The 16806-nt window shown below is 48.1% G+C and overlaps 1 protein-coding gene across 1 annotated transcript; it reads right to left on the bottom strand.

Moving 5' to 3' along the window:
- Positions 1-3972: 3972 nt before the first annotated feature.
- On the bottom strand, positions 3973-16596 carry STC2 (stanniocalcin 2). The gene is made up of 4 exons (XM_052771974.1): positions 16238-16596; positions 13913-14055; positions 11168-11379; positions 3973-7604 (listed from the first exon to the last, which is right to left on the bottom strand). The coding sequence occupies exons 1-4, from the start codon at positions 16386-16388 to the stop codon at positions 7211-7213; spliced, it is 900 nt and encodes a 299-aa protein (XP_052627934.1). The 5' UTR covers positions 16389-16596; the 3' UTR covers positions 3973-7210.
- Between the last annotated feature and the right edge of the window lie 210 nt (positions 16597-16806).

Genomic DNA, 16806 nt, shown 5'->3' with positions numbered 1-16806 from the left:
ACGGATCGGTAGCCCCAAGGCTGGGACTTGCTGACAGCCAGAAGCTACTGCAATTATAAATAATAATAATATTTTCAAGAAGGCTTCAAGCATGTGCACCGCACCCCTCTGCAAACTGATTTCGTAGTGGCTTGATTTCACGTCAGTTTAACAAAATGCTGAATGTGCATAGTTCCTCTTCATTTTATCTTAAAATAGGACATCTAAATAAGGCACTCTGTAGGCCTTTCCCAGTCTCTCCTGGCTGTCAGCTTTCGCTGAGCTTCCCCACACCTCCCACTGCATTTTTCTCCAGGGTAGGAAGAGACTCTGCAATGTAAGTGGGATTATTCATGGGTGACAAATGTAGCCTGGTGTGATTGTGGGATAGAGAAAAGCAGATACAAACTGCAGAAAATTGGAGAAATGGAAGCGGCGTTTATAGAGGGGATTACGTGCCATAATGTCTTAGACAGCGGAGGGCTGATCCTGTGCTGTGTTAAAATGCAGCCTGGTTTTAGCCTTTCCATAAGCTCCTGTTTCCAATGACACCAGGGAAGCTGGCACTGTCTGTGCCATTGGGGCATTTTGTTCTTGCACCGTGTAAGCCGATGCAGGCTTGATTTCAACCTTCTTGAGGTTCCTCTTGCAGAACCACGTGCCAGAGCTGATCTCTGTGGTGTCACCAGAGCCACTGAGATGCACCGCTGCGTATCCAGCACACTTGCTGCAGTGGCACGGCCCTTAGGGCACTACTTTCCAGCAGCGGAGGAATAGCCTTAAAAAAAGCTGTATCCCCATCTACGTGGAGAACCTCCCAGCAGACTCTCCAAAGACGACTTCTTATTTTAAAAGAATTTCTAAATAAACTCCAAGCCACATTTTTATAAGGGAGGATGGTATTTGCAGAAAAGGTCAAGGCTATAACAGTCGGCATCCTCGGAGATAGGAATTCTCAGCCCCTGCAGCTTCCCATAATTTGTCATGTCTTTAAACCCTCAAGTCCCCATTTTACATTCCCGATCAAAAAGGACATGAGGTTTTGATTTCAAAATGAAATGCTCCACTGGCTGGGATGTTTTTCCCTAAAGAAAATGTACAGAAACAAAAATTGTTAGGATTTCACTAATTATATGGTTATGCTTAGCCCCAACCCTGTGCCAGGACCTGTTAGCGCTGGGACCGCAGGAACAGACCTGGGAGGGACCTTGCGTGGCATCAGTGGAGCTCCTGCCTCTGGGGAGGTCCAGCTGCACCCCCTTGCATCCCCTCTCCACGATTCAATTTTGGTTGGTCACAGGCAGGTGACCGTGATGGGTCTGGGTGATGCAGGCTGCCTGGCGTTGCTCAAGGCTCGAGATCTGCTGTATTTGTGGCTGGGGAAGCATGCAGCAATTTCTGACTTTAGCAGGTGTGAGAGAAGCCTTTCCTGCGAGAGTCTGCGAGGAGAGCATGGAAACACGAACATAACTAGCAGTGAAAACTGAGTGGGATTTGTGTTTCTGGTGAGGTGTCAGGAAATAGCTTTAAAAATGCACTGCTGAGAGGCTTCCCAGCAAGCTTTAACTATTCCCTCACCTGGGAAGATCGCTGCAATGAATTCATCAGGCGTGACGCAGCAGAGAGCGGCTCTGGAGCTGCCTTGGCTCTTCTGGCATCTCCAGGCGTGGGCTCAGGGAGGAGAGCGAAGGGCAGTAACTAGGAACCAGTAAAGACAAATGCAGAAGCACTGGCAGTAGGTTTGACTCAGCTCACTACGTGGGCTGACATATGTAAATTGCCATATACATTTGTAAATGTTTTGGTATGCCTGAGCAAGCCAGTATCTGGAATTAATTTTGTTCTTTTGGGAGGCTAGACAGGGAGCCTGTAGGAGAATAAATCCAAATGGACGACATGCATGAATCTTGGTGGGATTTGTTCAGTTGGATGAGACCTGTGTATGGACGTGCATTTGCAGTTTGAATTGCCTTGATTTGGTTTTCCTTACCTCACTTGTAAAGTGACTCAGACCAAATTGAACTAAGATCACTCCAGTCTTGAAGCAGACTTGTATGCTGGTATTAAATAGATTTTAAGTTATACACTTCTCAAGGTTGTGCAATGCAGAATCCCTGCTCTGCAGTCTGTTTTAGGGCTTCTTTTTCTCTCTGTGCTTGTGTGCTTTTTAATGTCAGCACTCTGCTACTTACTGTGCTGTTTGGTGAGACGTGATGCCCTAAGGGAAGGTAAGGGTCACTTCTCCATCACTAACGTCTAGCCACTTTTTGGAGCAGAATGCAGTCTCACCACTTTATGCCTCAGGAGATGAAAAATAACTTCTCTAGTTGAAATTGCAAGGAGGATGGTAGAGGGCAGAATGCAGTTACCTTAGCTGCATCACAGCCACGGCGTGGACCAGCTCCTGCAAAAAAATGCAATGGGATCTTTAATGCCAACAAGTGGTCCAACACCAGCACAAGCTATTCCTTGGCTGTAGCCTGGCTGCAGGTTGGTCTGAGATCACATCCCGCCAAACTCTGTCACATCTCTGCTGGCAAGGCACACTTCCCTGTTGGTGTTTGATGACAGTCCATGGCAGGATTATAAAGAGCTGTTGCACCTAAAGGCAAAGAAACGCTACAGGTCCTAAATTGCTGCAAATCACATTTAGGCTTGTGAAGCCCATCTCATCCAAAGGCTTCAACTGGATTAGTTATTTTTAAAACCCACAGAAGGAGTGTTAAAAATGTGCTTTTTCATGCAAGCAGCCTTAAAAAAAAATCCGTGCTTTATGTTCTTGAGGTGCTTTCTCATAATTTCCCCATCCCCTTGCTGCCTACACCCCAACGCTGTATGAAAATTACTTTGGAGACAACACAAAGTGCTGTTTCTGCAGCTTGCTTTTTGTAAATCTTTGGATTTTGCTTTTCTCCTTTGCTGAAATGCCAGTAAGCATTTAAGATTTTGATACCTGATCATTGCTGGGATGGTGATGAAGTGATCCGAGAGAGAATTACAGCTACTGTACGTGCCTGTTATGTCCCTGTACAGAGCCAGTGGCTGGTACTTATTGATAGATTATTAATAGCTGACAGTGGAGAGCCAAATGCTTGTTCTCCATTTTTAAGGCAAAATCTTGAAGGGATAACTCTTGCCATTACATGAACTGTCTAGGTCTTTTATACATGCAGGACAAATCTTATCAGCTATTACAGCTTTTAGAAAGCATTGCTGTTGTATTTGTTAGTGGGTCTGGCTGAAATCCAGCGCTTAGGGCTTTGGCCCCATGCTGGGGGCTGCTGACACCTTGCCTGTGGGCAGGTGCTGTGGTCAGCCAAGATCCCCTTCCCAGCCCTTATGGGATGCTGAGCTGTGCCTATAATCAACCCGGCTGAGCACAGCGTGGTGCCACTGCCAACCTCCCAAGGCGATTTTGTAATCCAAGATCATCAGGGCAGTGAGAAGAAACCCACGAGCACCTGCATCCCCCTACTCCCTTCCTAACCTGAACACAGACTAATGTAAAGCAGGTGAGGTGGCTCTGACATGCTGCAGTGAACCCAATCCATGGCTCCCGCTAAGGGAAAAAACTCCCGAAACAAAACAGGGGCTTTGGCTGAGCCTGGGAAGGGCACGAGCTGCTGCTCCCCCTGTTTTTCATCCTATAGTTTGTTCTGCATGTCCCCCATCTGCCCTCCAACCAAGCTGCCAGGTCCCAGCTAAGCCGCCAACCAGGTCTCCCTCCCCCAGGGGAATGACACGCCGGTGACGAGGTCTCTGCCCCTGCGCCGGCTCTCCCCAGTATTCAGAGAGGAAGGGCTGGCTCCGTCCCCACGTCCTGCCCCAGCCAGGGCACTTCTGCTGCTGCCCAGCTGGCACAGGCTCTGGGGGGACGAGCAGACAGATCACCTCTGCCCCCCTCAGCTGAAGCTGCTGGCCCAGCTTCAGAGGGCTTTTCTTACCCCTTATCGCAGCAGCTGAAATTCCAGCTAAACAAAACCCAGCCTCAGACTTATTCAAAACATTTATTAGTGTTTAAGGAAAATAATAGTGTGAAAGGTACAGAGCTTTGTCTAAAGCCATATGCATTTTCTTTTTTTACAAGCTTATTTGGCTGCAAATCCTACATGAGATAAAACTAGTATGTTCTTCTCCCAGAGATTTGGAATTAAGGACAGTTTGTCTTTTTTTTTTTTTTAGCTTTTCTTTTTTTCCTTCTAGTTCAGCACTTTAAGTTAGGACAGCATTTTCCAGGGTTTACTGCTATCTTTTCCAGTAGGCATTTTGCTTTTCCCAGTATTTTCATTCCAGAACAAGACTCATTCCAGATGCAAAGCGTAAAGGAAACATTCATACCTTGGCTTTTAAGCTAAACCTCCTTCATGAACAGCAAGTTCATAAGGAATGTGAATTAAAGCATCATACGGTATCTAAATGGACAATTTTTGTCTTTTTTATAAAGAATTAAGGCTATGTAGATGTCACAATAAAATAATCTCAGGTAAAACGCACCCTATTTGTTAGATATGAAAGAAGGTTTAACAATAAATAAATGATTTATGCTGTCAATAACATTATGGAACTGTATAAAACTATATTTATGCAGCTTTAAACATAAAAAAACATACTAGTGGCATGAATATATACAACACAGGTCATGACGTACGTTTAAATTATCATAGCCAGCAGTGTTCTTTTTTAAATGGAGACACTATAATAAATAGAAATGTTAAATATTTACAATAATAGCATATGTGGAATCAGTAGATGAACACATAAAATCTTCACACACAGAGGAAAAAAAAGTTATGCCTTATACAAAAATCCCTCCCACCCACAGCTTGCCCCCCCCCCCCCAAATTTTCATTGACTAAACAAGGGGAATATGCAATTTCCCCCCCAGAACGAATGAATACAAATAAAACTGTATGCATGCTGAGGTGATATGTTGACCGAGACATTCAAAGATGTAGATCTATATGTTTGGTTCCCATTGATGAATCAGACCTCTAATGAGAGAGGGATCTTATTTTAGTTCAATGCAAGAACATTACATTGGTAGCGAGTTGTCGTCTCTGTTTTACGTTTGGTGGTTTTTTTTTTTTTTTTGCTAAAACGCTTGGATTGTCTTTTTGGTTTGAGCTTGTTCTTCATGGTGGCTATATGTCACCAAGGGGGAGAGGACGCTCACAGGAAACCCATGGAGGCATGCTAGAAACCTTCTTATGGTCCCACCAGCAGCCACTTGGTTTTGGAGCAGAGGAGCTGGCCATCAGACGCAGGCCTGACCCAACCTTGGCAAGCTCCTCCGTGGGACAGCCTGGGTGCCCCATCCGTGGGACAGCTTCACTACAACCCAACGGGGCAGCTGGCACTCTCACTGCCAGAGCTCCGCTCCTCAAGTCAGCATGGTCTTTGCTGCTACAGTACCTGGCCCGATCCCACCTCTTCCCAATTAAGTCAAACGAAAATTCTGTCACAGAACTTAGCTAAAATCAGGCAGGATCAAGGCCATGTCTTTAAACAAAGACCTGGTGATCACATAAGAGACACACCTTTTCAACTTAACGGTCCTCTCTTGCTTCCTACGTGGCTTCTATTAAAAGCAATGCCTATAACTTCTGCGGGTGGATACATGCATTAAACCCTGAATATATCTATTAGGAGCCGTGTTCGCTTAGCAGTAACTAAAATCTGAGTTGGAAATTGTAGCCAAATTCCAACACCCTCTACTGTTTATACAGCTCCTTCCCACCATGCGACAAGACGTACGTTAGTTCACCGGGTACGTTCTGTCTCTACTGAACTGCCTTCCTGCCCCCACAGCTTTCCTCCCAAACTTTCTAAATGAGAAGGCTCAAATCCCTGGTGTGATTCCCACTTTCTAAGAAAACTCGCTTTTTCTTTAGAGGAAGCTGAAGAGCTCACCCTTCTGTCCCCATGGATGCTGTAACCTCCATTTCCAGTACAGTATCTGGGGATATAGGATTGCAGATCTGCAACCTGAGAATTACAATTGCATAGGGGGTAGGAGAGATGTGTCCAAACACCTCATTCACACTTAAAACCGCTTAGAGACAATAAGCTCTTGACACTCTTCATCTTTAGTAACTCATTCTGCAGAGATTGGTGGTCATTATCTGCATGACTATTAAAAAAACCCAAGTCAACCCCCTCTCCTTATCTTTGGCATTTGGATAAACCACAGCTGACAGGCAGGTTAGAGTGGGGCTCCACATCCCAGCAAACCACACCATGCTACTGGTAAGGAGAGACAGATTTCTGATGGGCCTTCAACACAGCCCTGCAGAAGAACTAAGTGTGTGGGGTCCTTCGCTGTCTGAGCCTATGCCCATCCTTTAACCTTGGGCTGTCCGTAGGGCTGGAGGACCTCTGTCACTGAGTGGGCAGGTGTAAGCAGAGAATATGCACAGGGTTTTTAGAGGTCCACGAGCATACTCTTGGGGGTCCTCCATACTGTGCAAGTCTTAACAGTCGCATTGCCTTGTCTGGAAGCTGATGACTCGCCTTCGATATGCTGGAGTGACTGGATTAGCAAGTGTCAAGTTATGCAGTGGTTAAAAAACGAACAGGGGGCACTTAAACTAGGCAGCATCACCCGGATGGGAACAATGGCTCAGAAGTTAGTTAAGAGAAAGCGGTAGAGCTCCAACTGCACAGTTCCTGTGCGAGAGACGGGGTAGCTATTTCATTATAGAGTGTCACATAGAGAGCCTTGAGCTCTTGTGTTCTCAGCCACAGGCAGAAACCAAATCCCCCTGGAATTCAGCCATCTGCTGTAAGGCTGCGCCCTAAACCTGCGGAGGTGCTAAGCCACAAGCGGCCACATGCAATCTGGCAGAGCCCTCTTGGAACCTTCTCCCCAGCCAAGGGGACCAAGAGAAAAAAAACAAACCCCCAAAACAACCCAACAATCCCCAAACAAGATCCTAAATTTCAACTGATGTCCGTTCCATAAAAAAGGGGAAAAGAATTTAGTTGGAGATATTTTGCCACATTTGGTGGCTGCTCAAGTGTCGAGTTTGCTGGATTGATAACCCATTGCCACTGCTCTCCCTTTGCTACTATATACACTGTTGCTGAGGTCCATATATATCTTGCAATGCCCTGTGCTTGACCTCTGAATGGGAAATGCTTTGGAATGTCCATAGACGGGAAGATGGGACTCAACGGAGGCGGCTTCCAGTGGAGGGGGAGGATGGGGGGAACAGGGAGTTGGTGCCTTTTTTCACCTCCGGATGTCAGAGAAGTCGGACAGTTCGTCTGCCCGGTCCACGATCCCATGTGCCCCTTTGGGACCGTGGCCCCCAGCTTTCACCCGGGCATGGGCGTTCAAGTGGCCCTTGGTACCTCTCTCTCCCTTAGATGCTCGCGAGCTCTCCCTGTGGTCGGAGTCGGAGTGGGCCAGCATATCCCCGCGGCCAGCAGCGGCCTTGCCGGCTTCACCTGGCTTCTTCTCGGGACCCAGGATGGTGTCACCGTGCACAGCCGAGGTGCAGAAGCTCAGAATGGAGCAGAGACTTCCCCAGTTCTGTTCGCACTGGGCCTGGACGCTTCTTGTTATTGCCTTTTTCACCTCCTCGCCACAGGTGAGCAGGATATTCACTAGGTCAACATATGGCCTAGAGGTAAAGCGAACAGCGAGAGGAGAGTCAAAAAATATATAAGGGTTATCTATGAGTAAACGAGTGTAATGGCCTCTCTACCTTACACTCCCTCGTGCACAGCACAGTTCAGTAGTGTTAGCCCCCTGCTACCCACTGACTCGGCAGCCTCGTACAGCAATTCTGCACCATATGTTTATTATGCAATGTATTATATTCTAATCGGCCATATTGCTGTAAGAAATGCACATGATGGCATCCTGTCAAACGAAGCTTCACTCAAAGTGCTGGATCTGCCTTGATTGCTCCCCCACCAGAGATGCTCTGGGAGAACTGTAATGTCCACCAGAGGAGTAAGAGGTCTACAGGCTTGGCAAATGGGGCTGTCAGATGGGAAGAACTGCTCTCTCACACCTGCCTCTACCTCTTTCCGTGCCCCTTCATCCTTATTAGTCAGGACACACGACAAAAGGAAACCTGTTCATGCACAGAGCCATCAACTTCATCAAACTGCTTGCTATCTCCAGGTGAACAGCTGGTACAGAGCATACACTGATCACCCGTCTGCAAGAAGGAGGCCTTTCCTCACCTCTGTGAAGAGCAACAGATACTCAGCTAGAGGTTCTCTGGCTTTTCTCATCATCTTTAGCTTTCCCTGAAGCACTAGGTGTTGATCTCCGCCACAAGCAAGATCCTATCTGGACTCAGGATCCGACTGCACAGAGCTCAGACACATGGAAATCTGCTTTGGTGGCACTGTTTCTTCCCACACCAAGTTTTTTTTTTTTCTTCATTTCCTTACAGAGTTGAGTACAGCTTTCAGTATATACCTTTTCCCAGCCAAATAAGGACTCCGAACAAGCCATGGCCAAATACCGTTTCTGCTTCCCGCCTGTCCCTCTGTGCCCCACGGCACAAAGCCGCCCGAGCGCAGGCACTTTGGCTGCCTCAGCCATGGGTCACCAAGTGCAGCAATTTTAAAATAGTTGCGGTCACAAGTTTTGTGGGTCAATATTGATGTTGTTTATTGACACAACCGCTGCTAGCAGGCCCAGAAGGACGTGCGTAGAAGTCTTCCACGGTAGGAACCATCCACAGCGCAAGCGGAGAACTGCCTGGGGTCAGCAGTCATGGTGGTGTGGGGTGGTGGGTGTGCACCTTCTGGGCACACAGTCCACCAGCTCTGGTGGCTGTGGACAAGTCTAAATCTCTTCCCATGAACTAAGTCAGAATAGATGAGGAAAACCAACAGATTATGATCAGTGTCTGACACTACCCTGATTTTTACTTTGCCCAACTGCTTAAACTCATTTTGAATGACTAATCTGGGAGAGCCACCTATTCCCCTATCTCAAAATATTTCCCATGTTTGGATTGTTTCTGTTGTTTAAAAAAAAGTTACTTGGAATGCAGCAGCAACCGATCTGCCAGGGCCTGTCACCACTTCCACCATAGCAAATCAGCCTGACCCCCACCCCACCGCAGCTGACTCAGGAGGAGACTTCACTGCCCCGACCACGTTCCTCAACACTCATTGGGAGAAAACAATCCGAATAAAAGAGTCAGAGAACAAGTCTGAGAGCTGCCACTTGCTGCTCCGCTCTTAGTTTTTGTTTTAAATGTAAAATAGAAGACGAGAGAAAACTGAGCACATCGCATACAAAGTGATCCAGTAGAAGAAAAAAAAAAAAATAAAGGGAGCAATCAGTTGTTGAAGTTGGACATAACCTTTACAAAAATCTTTGGAAGAAAAAGGTTGCTGGTATGACTAGAAAGTGGCTCAGCTGCCAAATATTTCAGGTATTCAGAGTCTGCCAGAGCCCTGCGGATTAATACTGGCCCATTTCTCCTTCACTGTTTTACTTTCTGCATTTCAGCTGGCCTGACCATAGTACCTGAACTGAGCACAAGGCTGCAAGTCAGCAGACGTGATTTTATTTCCAGCTCTGCCACACTTGCCTATTGATCTTGAAAAAGTTCCTTAGTTCAAAAGCTTCAGAGATGGCCTCTAAATTTAGGGGAGGGGAGGAGGCTGGCTGGCTTCTATTTGGGGAGTCCCGCATAGGAAAGCTAAGCTCTGACTCTGTGAGATGCTGAAAATGAAGTGTAGGAAGCTCTAAATGAGATTGGGCAAATTATAGGTGTTTAGCTGAATGATCTGTCTCTTCTCAAACCGAGAACCCCCCAGTTAAGTTCCCCAGGAATAAGCAGCTGCCTTTGAGCATTCCTGCTTTAGTGCGTTTGTAAAACAAGGATAACTTACTTCTCTTTGGACAGGCCAAGTGATGGGGGGGTTAACTGGTACCAAGTACCCAATTTATAGCCTACTAACACAGCCTGAGCAGTGCCCACAGAGAGGTGCTGCTGGGCAGGATGGAGCCCCTCTTCCCCTCTCCCCCCGGCAAGGCCAAAGTCTGCCTTTGATCCCAGCCTCAGGAGCATCCATGGAAAGGGCCTTGCTTTCAGGCCACCGTGTTCAGCTCGTACAAACCACAGCAAACAATTCTGCATTTCAGAGTAAACTGGCATCAGACTGTCTCTCTGCAACTGCAGCTTAAGTATTAGGGGGGTGGTTTTCAACAGAAAGTAAGGGAACCGGGGCACAGCTCTTTTGGAGACCAATGAAAATGGAAGGCTAAAAGTCCAGAAGATATGATTCTGTAAAAGAAAAAAAATGTATCTGTCATGATTGCTGGGATTCAGGGTTTCTGTGCTAATATCTGCTAGGGATAAGAAGGCATAGAGGCGTGGTAGGAAGATGCTCTAAGCTTAAATCTGCTGCCAGGCTGTGGCTCAGCCTTCTTGTTTGGGAGCGAGATGTTCACCTGCAAGAAAAACAGGCTCCTATTTTTGCATCTGTGCACAAAGAGTTGGTACAAACAGCTTGTGCCCGGTTTGTTGCTGTCATGTAGCAGCTTTGATCAATTCCAAATAGGATTCGTGCCTGCCATTCCTCAGAGGGCAGCTGTGTTCCCAGTCAGGGGGATGAACTCCTCAAAATCTGACTTGTGCCTTCATTTTGTACAGCTCCATGTTTTATTAAAAGGCATCTGAGATTAATAAGGAATAAGATGAATGGAAGATTACCTGGGGGACTGCAGCTCTTTCAGGGACAATTAACTACAAGACATTTGAAAGTATGTATTTAAAGAAGAAATTACCATCTTACTGACAACTTTGCACAGACCTTCTTCCCCCTTCTCCTCTAGCTGTCATCTTTAACAAGATACTGGGGTCAGGAATGCTGCCTTTGAGCTCAGAAAGCACAGAGACATTTTGAGATGCTTCTGGAAACAGCAGAGACCAACACTGTATTTCCTAAAGGACCAAAGGGACAGCCAAATCCAACTTCAACCCATTTCACCTCCTTCCAGTCACATCCAGCCCTTTGTAAACAAACTAGTCTGCAAGCGCCCCTGCGAAGAAAGCATTACCTTGGTCTGGCACATGGGAAAACAAGACGTGCTTACGGGCCAGAAAGAGGTGAAACAGCTCTTGGGCAGATGCACAGCCCATTGGCACCATCGTGCTCCTGGAAGGAGCTCCCACGCCCCTGACTGCACTAGCATGGAGGCACTTACTCATGCTGCAGCAGGTCTTTGAAGTGAATCATCTCCACAATGACCTGGACGTTCTCCTTGGCAGCGGAGCAGAGGTCATGCTTCAGGTAGCACTCCCGCTGCAACTGGAACACCATCTCTTTAATGGCAGGGCACTTACGGCTGATGCAGCTGAATTTATGCCTCAAGGCATGAGCCTTACACTTCAGAGCGTCTTTAATGAAGGATTTTCCCTGAGAAGAAAAGAAACAGAGTAGGTCTGTTTTTTTGTCCATTAAGCACAGCAGATGATTTATGCCCAGCTAGCTGCTCCTCTGTAGGACAATGTCAAGGGTTATTAGATTGCTAAGGATATCACTTAATGGCTTTTCTCCCTCTTCTCTTTGTTTCTCTGCCCTTAAAGACCATGCCAAGTTAACCTGGCTTTGCTATCCCAGTGGAGCTGAACACAGAGGGGCTTCCTCACTGGTATTCTGAGGTTTCCTCTGCCCCAACAGCTGAATGCCCAACAAGGGAAAGGGCAAAAGTAAGCACCTTGAAATACGTCAATGCTCGAGTTCCTGGCTTCATTTGCTTCTGGGGTGGCAGCACAGCAGGTTCACACAAAGAAGAGGGCATCCTGCCACGGCTCAGGTCCCCAGGACCACAAGCAGATACCCATTCAGTAACTGCAAATTAGGTTTTTTTGCAAACTAATTTTAAAATTAAAACTCATAGACACGTATGCACTGTCTATATGCATCTGCCCCATTCCCCAGCTGTATTTTCTCTACCACCACTTCCTCAGAGAGGGACTCAAATCAGCACTAATAATAATCCAACAGTGTCTTGATGTCTGTTTGCTGCAAGAAATTGTGAGATTAAAAAAATGCCATCAAGAAACTAAAAAAAGTTGCAGGAAAGCTGCTTTAGCAGCATCTCTTTAATCACTGTTTGAGCTTCCTTCATTCAATTGCTTAGTGGGCATCAAACCCATCCCTTCCTTTTCTCTTTGCTATGTGATACCATAGTTGCCATACACGGTGCACGTGTCGCAGTCTGACAGCTCTGCTCAGACTCCCTTTACTTTGCTGAGCAATAGGTGTGTGGAAGCCTCCTGCACTGCCCCACCTCTTCATCAGCTTCAGATTATTTTACACAAATGCTTCATGAAGACCAAATTCTTGTTATCCTTTATCCAAAGAGTACGTTATCACAGCTCCACTGACATTAACTAAGATTCACCCAGACCTGCAAGCAGATGTTATCCCCAAATTATTTCAAGCCAGAAATGTTTCTTGCTGATCAAAGAACTGCTTCAGTTATCATCCGTTTCCACTCCCCGTACCAATGACTCTTACTTGCCCTTCCCTTCAGTAACAAACACACACAGCACAGTAGGCAAATAAGGATAAAAAAGAAAATTCTTATACAAACCAAACCTGACATCAGTTCTCAGGTTTCAGAGAGAAGAAAGGAGAGCAGAAAGCAGAGAGCGGAAAATGGCCAATGTTAATCTTGTCATTTAATGCAGCCTGAAATAACTGTAGATAATACAGAGATGAACCATGAAAAGCCATGTCATAGCAGAGGCTAAAGTCACCTCCATATTAAATAAAGCTCCAGGGGTTTAATACTTATGCATTGCAACAGAGACAGCTTGGGTATGAAACAGGCTGTATTTGATGAGCAGTATCTGGGGATCCTGGGGAATAGGCATCAATGACTACACTCAGCGTTCATAGGCACATTTCCCTCCTCTCCCAACAGCGCTTACTTTTTTGGTCAACTTTGTTCACTGACAGAATATTGTGCAAAAATAAACAAGCATTTTCTGGAAGCCACTTGGAAATTAAGTTGAACATTTTCAGATACCCACAGAAGAAACAATTCCCATTTTAATCGTTAGCCAGACCCTTCGTACATCCTTGAGAATTTGAACCCCAAACTCCAGCACTTCAACAGTGTTTCCTATTGGGTGGTCCCACCATCCCTGGTAGAACAGGCTGAATCCTCAAGGCAGCTCTACTTTATAACATGCTTTTAACAGTGCCATGTAGCTGGTGCTTTTAGTCAAGTTATACTGTAAACCGCATGGTCAAGCCAAATGCCGCTGGCCCGTCGTAATGTTCTCTTCCCTCCACACTGAAATGGGAGAGTAGGTTTATAAGACATAATAACAGGATGTCTCAATGATGCATAAATGGTCTGGGGAGAAAATGAAGGAGACAAACTTAATACCGCATACCATCTAAGTAATGTATTTTAATGTCAGTGATTGAACCAAAGACTTATTTGAGTACAGCAGCTTTAGGAGATTGCCTGTACTGGTTGTGTGCAAGTCTTGAGAACCAACTTTAATAACTGCACATTGGGAAATATTTTGATATGTCTAAATGAGCTGTGTGCCTAAGCTGCATTTCTGAATCAGCTTTGAACAAACATGGTGTAGAAGCTTAAGCCGCTTAGTGTTTCTGAAAACCACGTTCAGCTACGTTAGTGTTCCGATTTAATTATCCTGGGTACAGGAGGAAGAAGCGATCACAGGGAGCTGTAGCTAGAGACAGCCTGTCTCCTGGGACAGGTTGCACACCGCTGCTCTATTACTGTTCTGGGGTCTTGATTCTGGACCCTTCCACAGAAAAATTCTTAGGGAAGCTGGTCATGTGCAAATGTAGATTTATTCCGTTACGGTAACTCTTTTTTCAAAGGTGTGTTAAGGAACTAAAATACATGCCAAGTGTATATTAGAAGCAAGCAGATACGTAGGACATTTCGCCGTGTTACCTGGGCATCAAATTTTCCAGCGTTGTGCAGGAATGTCATGCAGATCTCGTGTAAGCCTCGGATCTCACAAGAATTGTTTTCAAAGCATTCAAACACTCCACATCCCACATCGCCAGCATTAACCAGGCAGTGCTGGATTTCAGCTAAAATGAGCATTGATTACAGTTAATTTGCAGAACTGTTCATAGAAGCTGGTGGTGGGTAGGGGCGGGGAAGGAAAGAGTTATTCTGCTAACATCATCAGTTCGAAAGAAAAAACACGTGACAAGTTATTGTACCCACAGCATGCCCACTTTTTGCAGAAATTAGGCCAAAACTTGGGTGTATTATGTTATGAAAGTAATATCCAAGAAGTAAATGCCAAATCCACTACGCTTACGTCAAGCTATTTCACTTGAGAACTGTCTAATGCTTTTGCATTCCTCAGGAGCAAAGGACGGGCATGATTTTTGCTGTTTGACTTGTACAAAGCCCCCCCATCAAATTCAAGTGCCAAAATGAGAAGCCCAGGACCCAGCCAGCTAAAATTTCTCATTTCTGGTACTTTGAGTTAGTTTCTGGAGATTTAGCATGATGTTTTTTACAGACCACTGGGTTTCCTCTGTCGTGATGTCTACAAAGTTAATGGCAAAACTCCCACTGATAAATAAAGTCCTTTGCACCGAGTGTTGCATAAAGCTGCAACTATGTCCTCACCTATGCAGAAATCAATGGAATATATACATTTATGTATGTGGAACATAAAATTGATCTACTGGAAGTAGCTGCTATATATGTGTTTATTCTGCCCTGTCAGGTGTTATGTAATACTGTAAAAAAAAAAAAAAGCTGTCTAATACTCACTTACCAAAAAACCCCCCAAAAATCTAATTCTTAACAAGACAGCTTCTGGTCCTTTAAAAAAAAAAATGGATGTAGTAGTACTGCCAGAGGGAAGGTGGTTGCTGAAAAAGCCTAGGGATAAAGTTAAACAGGGGCAGCTTTTAGACCAGAACTGAGGATGCTAAGAATTCCTGTACTCTGTGCCATAGTGGTACCTTTAATTAAAGCTCGCCCTTGGGAGCCAGCCTAATCCCCCTCCGAACCGCAGCGTGTTTCAGACATCCCCAGCCTCCCCCTTTGCCATGCGGTCCATTTGCAAGTCTTTACAGCAACTTTCGGTCTAATTTCAACCCGCTGCAAGGCAGAGAGAGGAGCCGCGGATGTAAATGCGGAGTCTGATGGAGTTCACATGAACCCCCCCCCACAGCTCAAAACCAAATCACTGCCGCTGCCCGCCCCCCCCCCCCCCCCCGCCTTCTACCTGCCCCGAAGCGCATCTGGGGGTGGGACACGGCAGCCCCGGGGTCGGCTCCTGGGATTGTCTCAGCCACACGCGAAAAGCTGCGCAAACACACATGCACCGGGCGGCGGGGGGGGGAAAATGGAGCTCTTTGTGGAGCGCTGCAGAGTGCGGAGCTGGGCTTTTTTGGGGCCGGGAGCTCAGCTGTAGTGCTTGTGTTGGCATCCGGATGCAAACCCTTTGCCGGATCACATGTCCTGGCTCCAGCGTGCTGAGAACTGCACAGTGCCGTGATTCACATGTGGCAGTCCCTAATGGGCATTCGTGCATTCCTGCTCGTGTGTGTTTAAACACGTCTCGCAGCACTGAGAGTGTTAAAAAAAAAAAAGGGAAAAAGGAGAAAGGGGGGGGGGAGGGGGGGAAGGGAAGCGTCTGGATCCCGCGCTCTCTCTTTGCACGGCTGGGAAGCGATCCAGCGAAGTGCACGCCTCAGCTCTCTCTTTCTAGGCAGATAATACCCGGGGGAGGGAGCGCAGGGGGCGGGAGAGGAGGAGAGAAACCCCCGGTCCGTTGCATCATTGCACGACTCCCTATGGAGGAGGCAAAGCACCAGTCATTTCCAGCCGCTTCCCCTCGCCTCCCGTCCCCCCCCGACCCGGTTTCAAAGGCTGCGCCGAGAAACTTTCTCCTCCCCAGCCCAGCATCTCCGCCGGGCTCCCGCCGCCCCCGGCCCCGCTCCCCGCCGGCCCGGGGCCGCCCGGCACCCGCTCCGTGCCCGGCGCGGCCGCAGAGGCGCTTCGCCCGGAGTGCTGCCGCGGCTGTTGCAAGGGCAACACGTGCTTGGCAAACCCGGGCTTTAAAGGTAATTAGGAGCGAGCTCTTATTTCCTCTGATGATTTATGCCTGACAGTCGGACGCCGAAATTAAAACGCCTGTCGTAACTCAACGCGGCTATTTCCCCGGCGCTCCAGAAGCAGCGAGGCGGGGGGAGGACGGACACCGACACCCCACCTTTGCACCCCCCGCCCCCCACTCCGCCGTACCTGTGTTCTGCAGAGACAGGCGCCCCTTCTGCTGCGGGGTCCTGTCCTGCGGCCCCTCCGGCGGGTGGGTGGCCTCAGTGCCCGCCGCCGCCCGGGGGCTGGCGAGCAGCAGGGCCAGGGCCAGCAGCTTGCCGCGGAGCTCCGCGCACATGGTCGCGCCTTCCCCCCGCCGCCGCCGCCGCCGCCGCGTCCTCCCCCGCGGGGTGCCGCACCCGGGCCCAGCGCGCTCCTCGCCGCGGCCCCGCGAACCGCATGTGCCCGGCGCGGCGGCGAGCGCGGAGTGACGGCGGCGGCTCCGGAGGGTGCCTCAAATATCCCCGCCGAGCCCCGGTGTCACTCGCATGAGGGAGCCGAGCAGGTGTCGCTCCGCGCCGCGGCCAATGGCAGCCGCCGCCCCGCTCCGACCGCCCGCCGGGGGCCGGCCCTGCCCCGCCGGCAGGTTGCAGCCTCCCGCCTCCCCCGCCCCCCCCCCCTCCGCCCCGGCCCGCGGGGGATGGGCGTGCGGGGGGCAGCGGGCGAGGGACTGCACCCCCGGCGGCGGCGAGGAGGGGGCTGGGGGGGGGTGCGAA

Source organism: Harpia harpyja, chromosome 20 (assembly GCF_026419915.1).
Source record: "Harpia harpyja isolate bHarHar1 chromosome 20, bHarHar1 primary haplotype, whole genome shotgun sequence".
In the NCBI taxonomy this organism is placed as follows: Eukaryota; Metazoa; Chordata; class Aves; order Accipitriformes; family Accipitridae; genus Harpia; species Harpia harpyja.
This window is presented reverse-complemented; position numbering and strand designations above follow the sequence as displayed.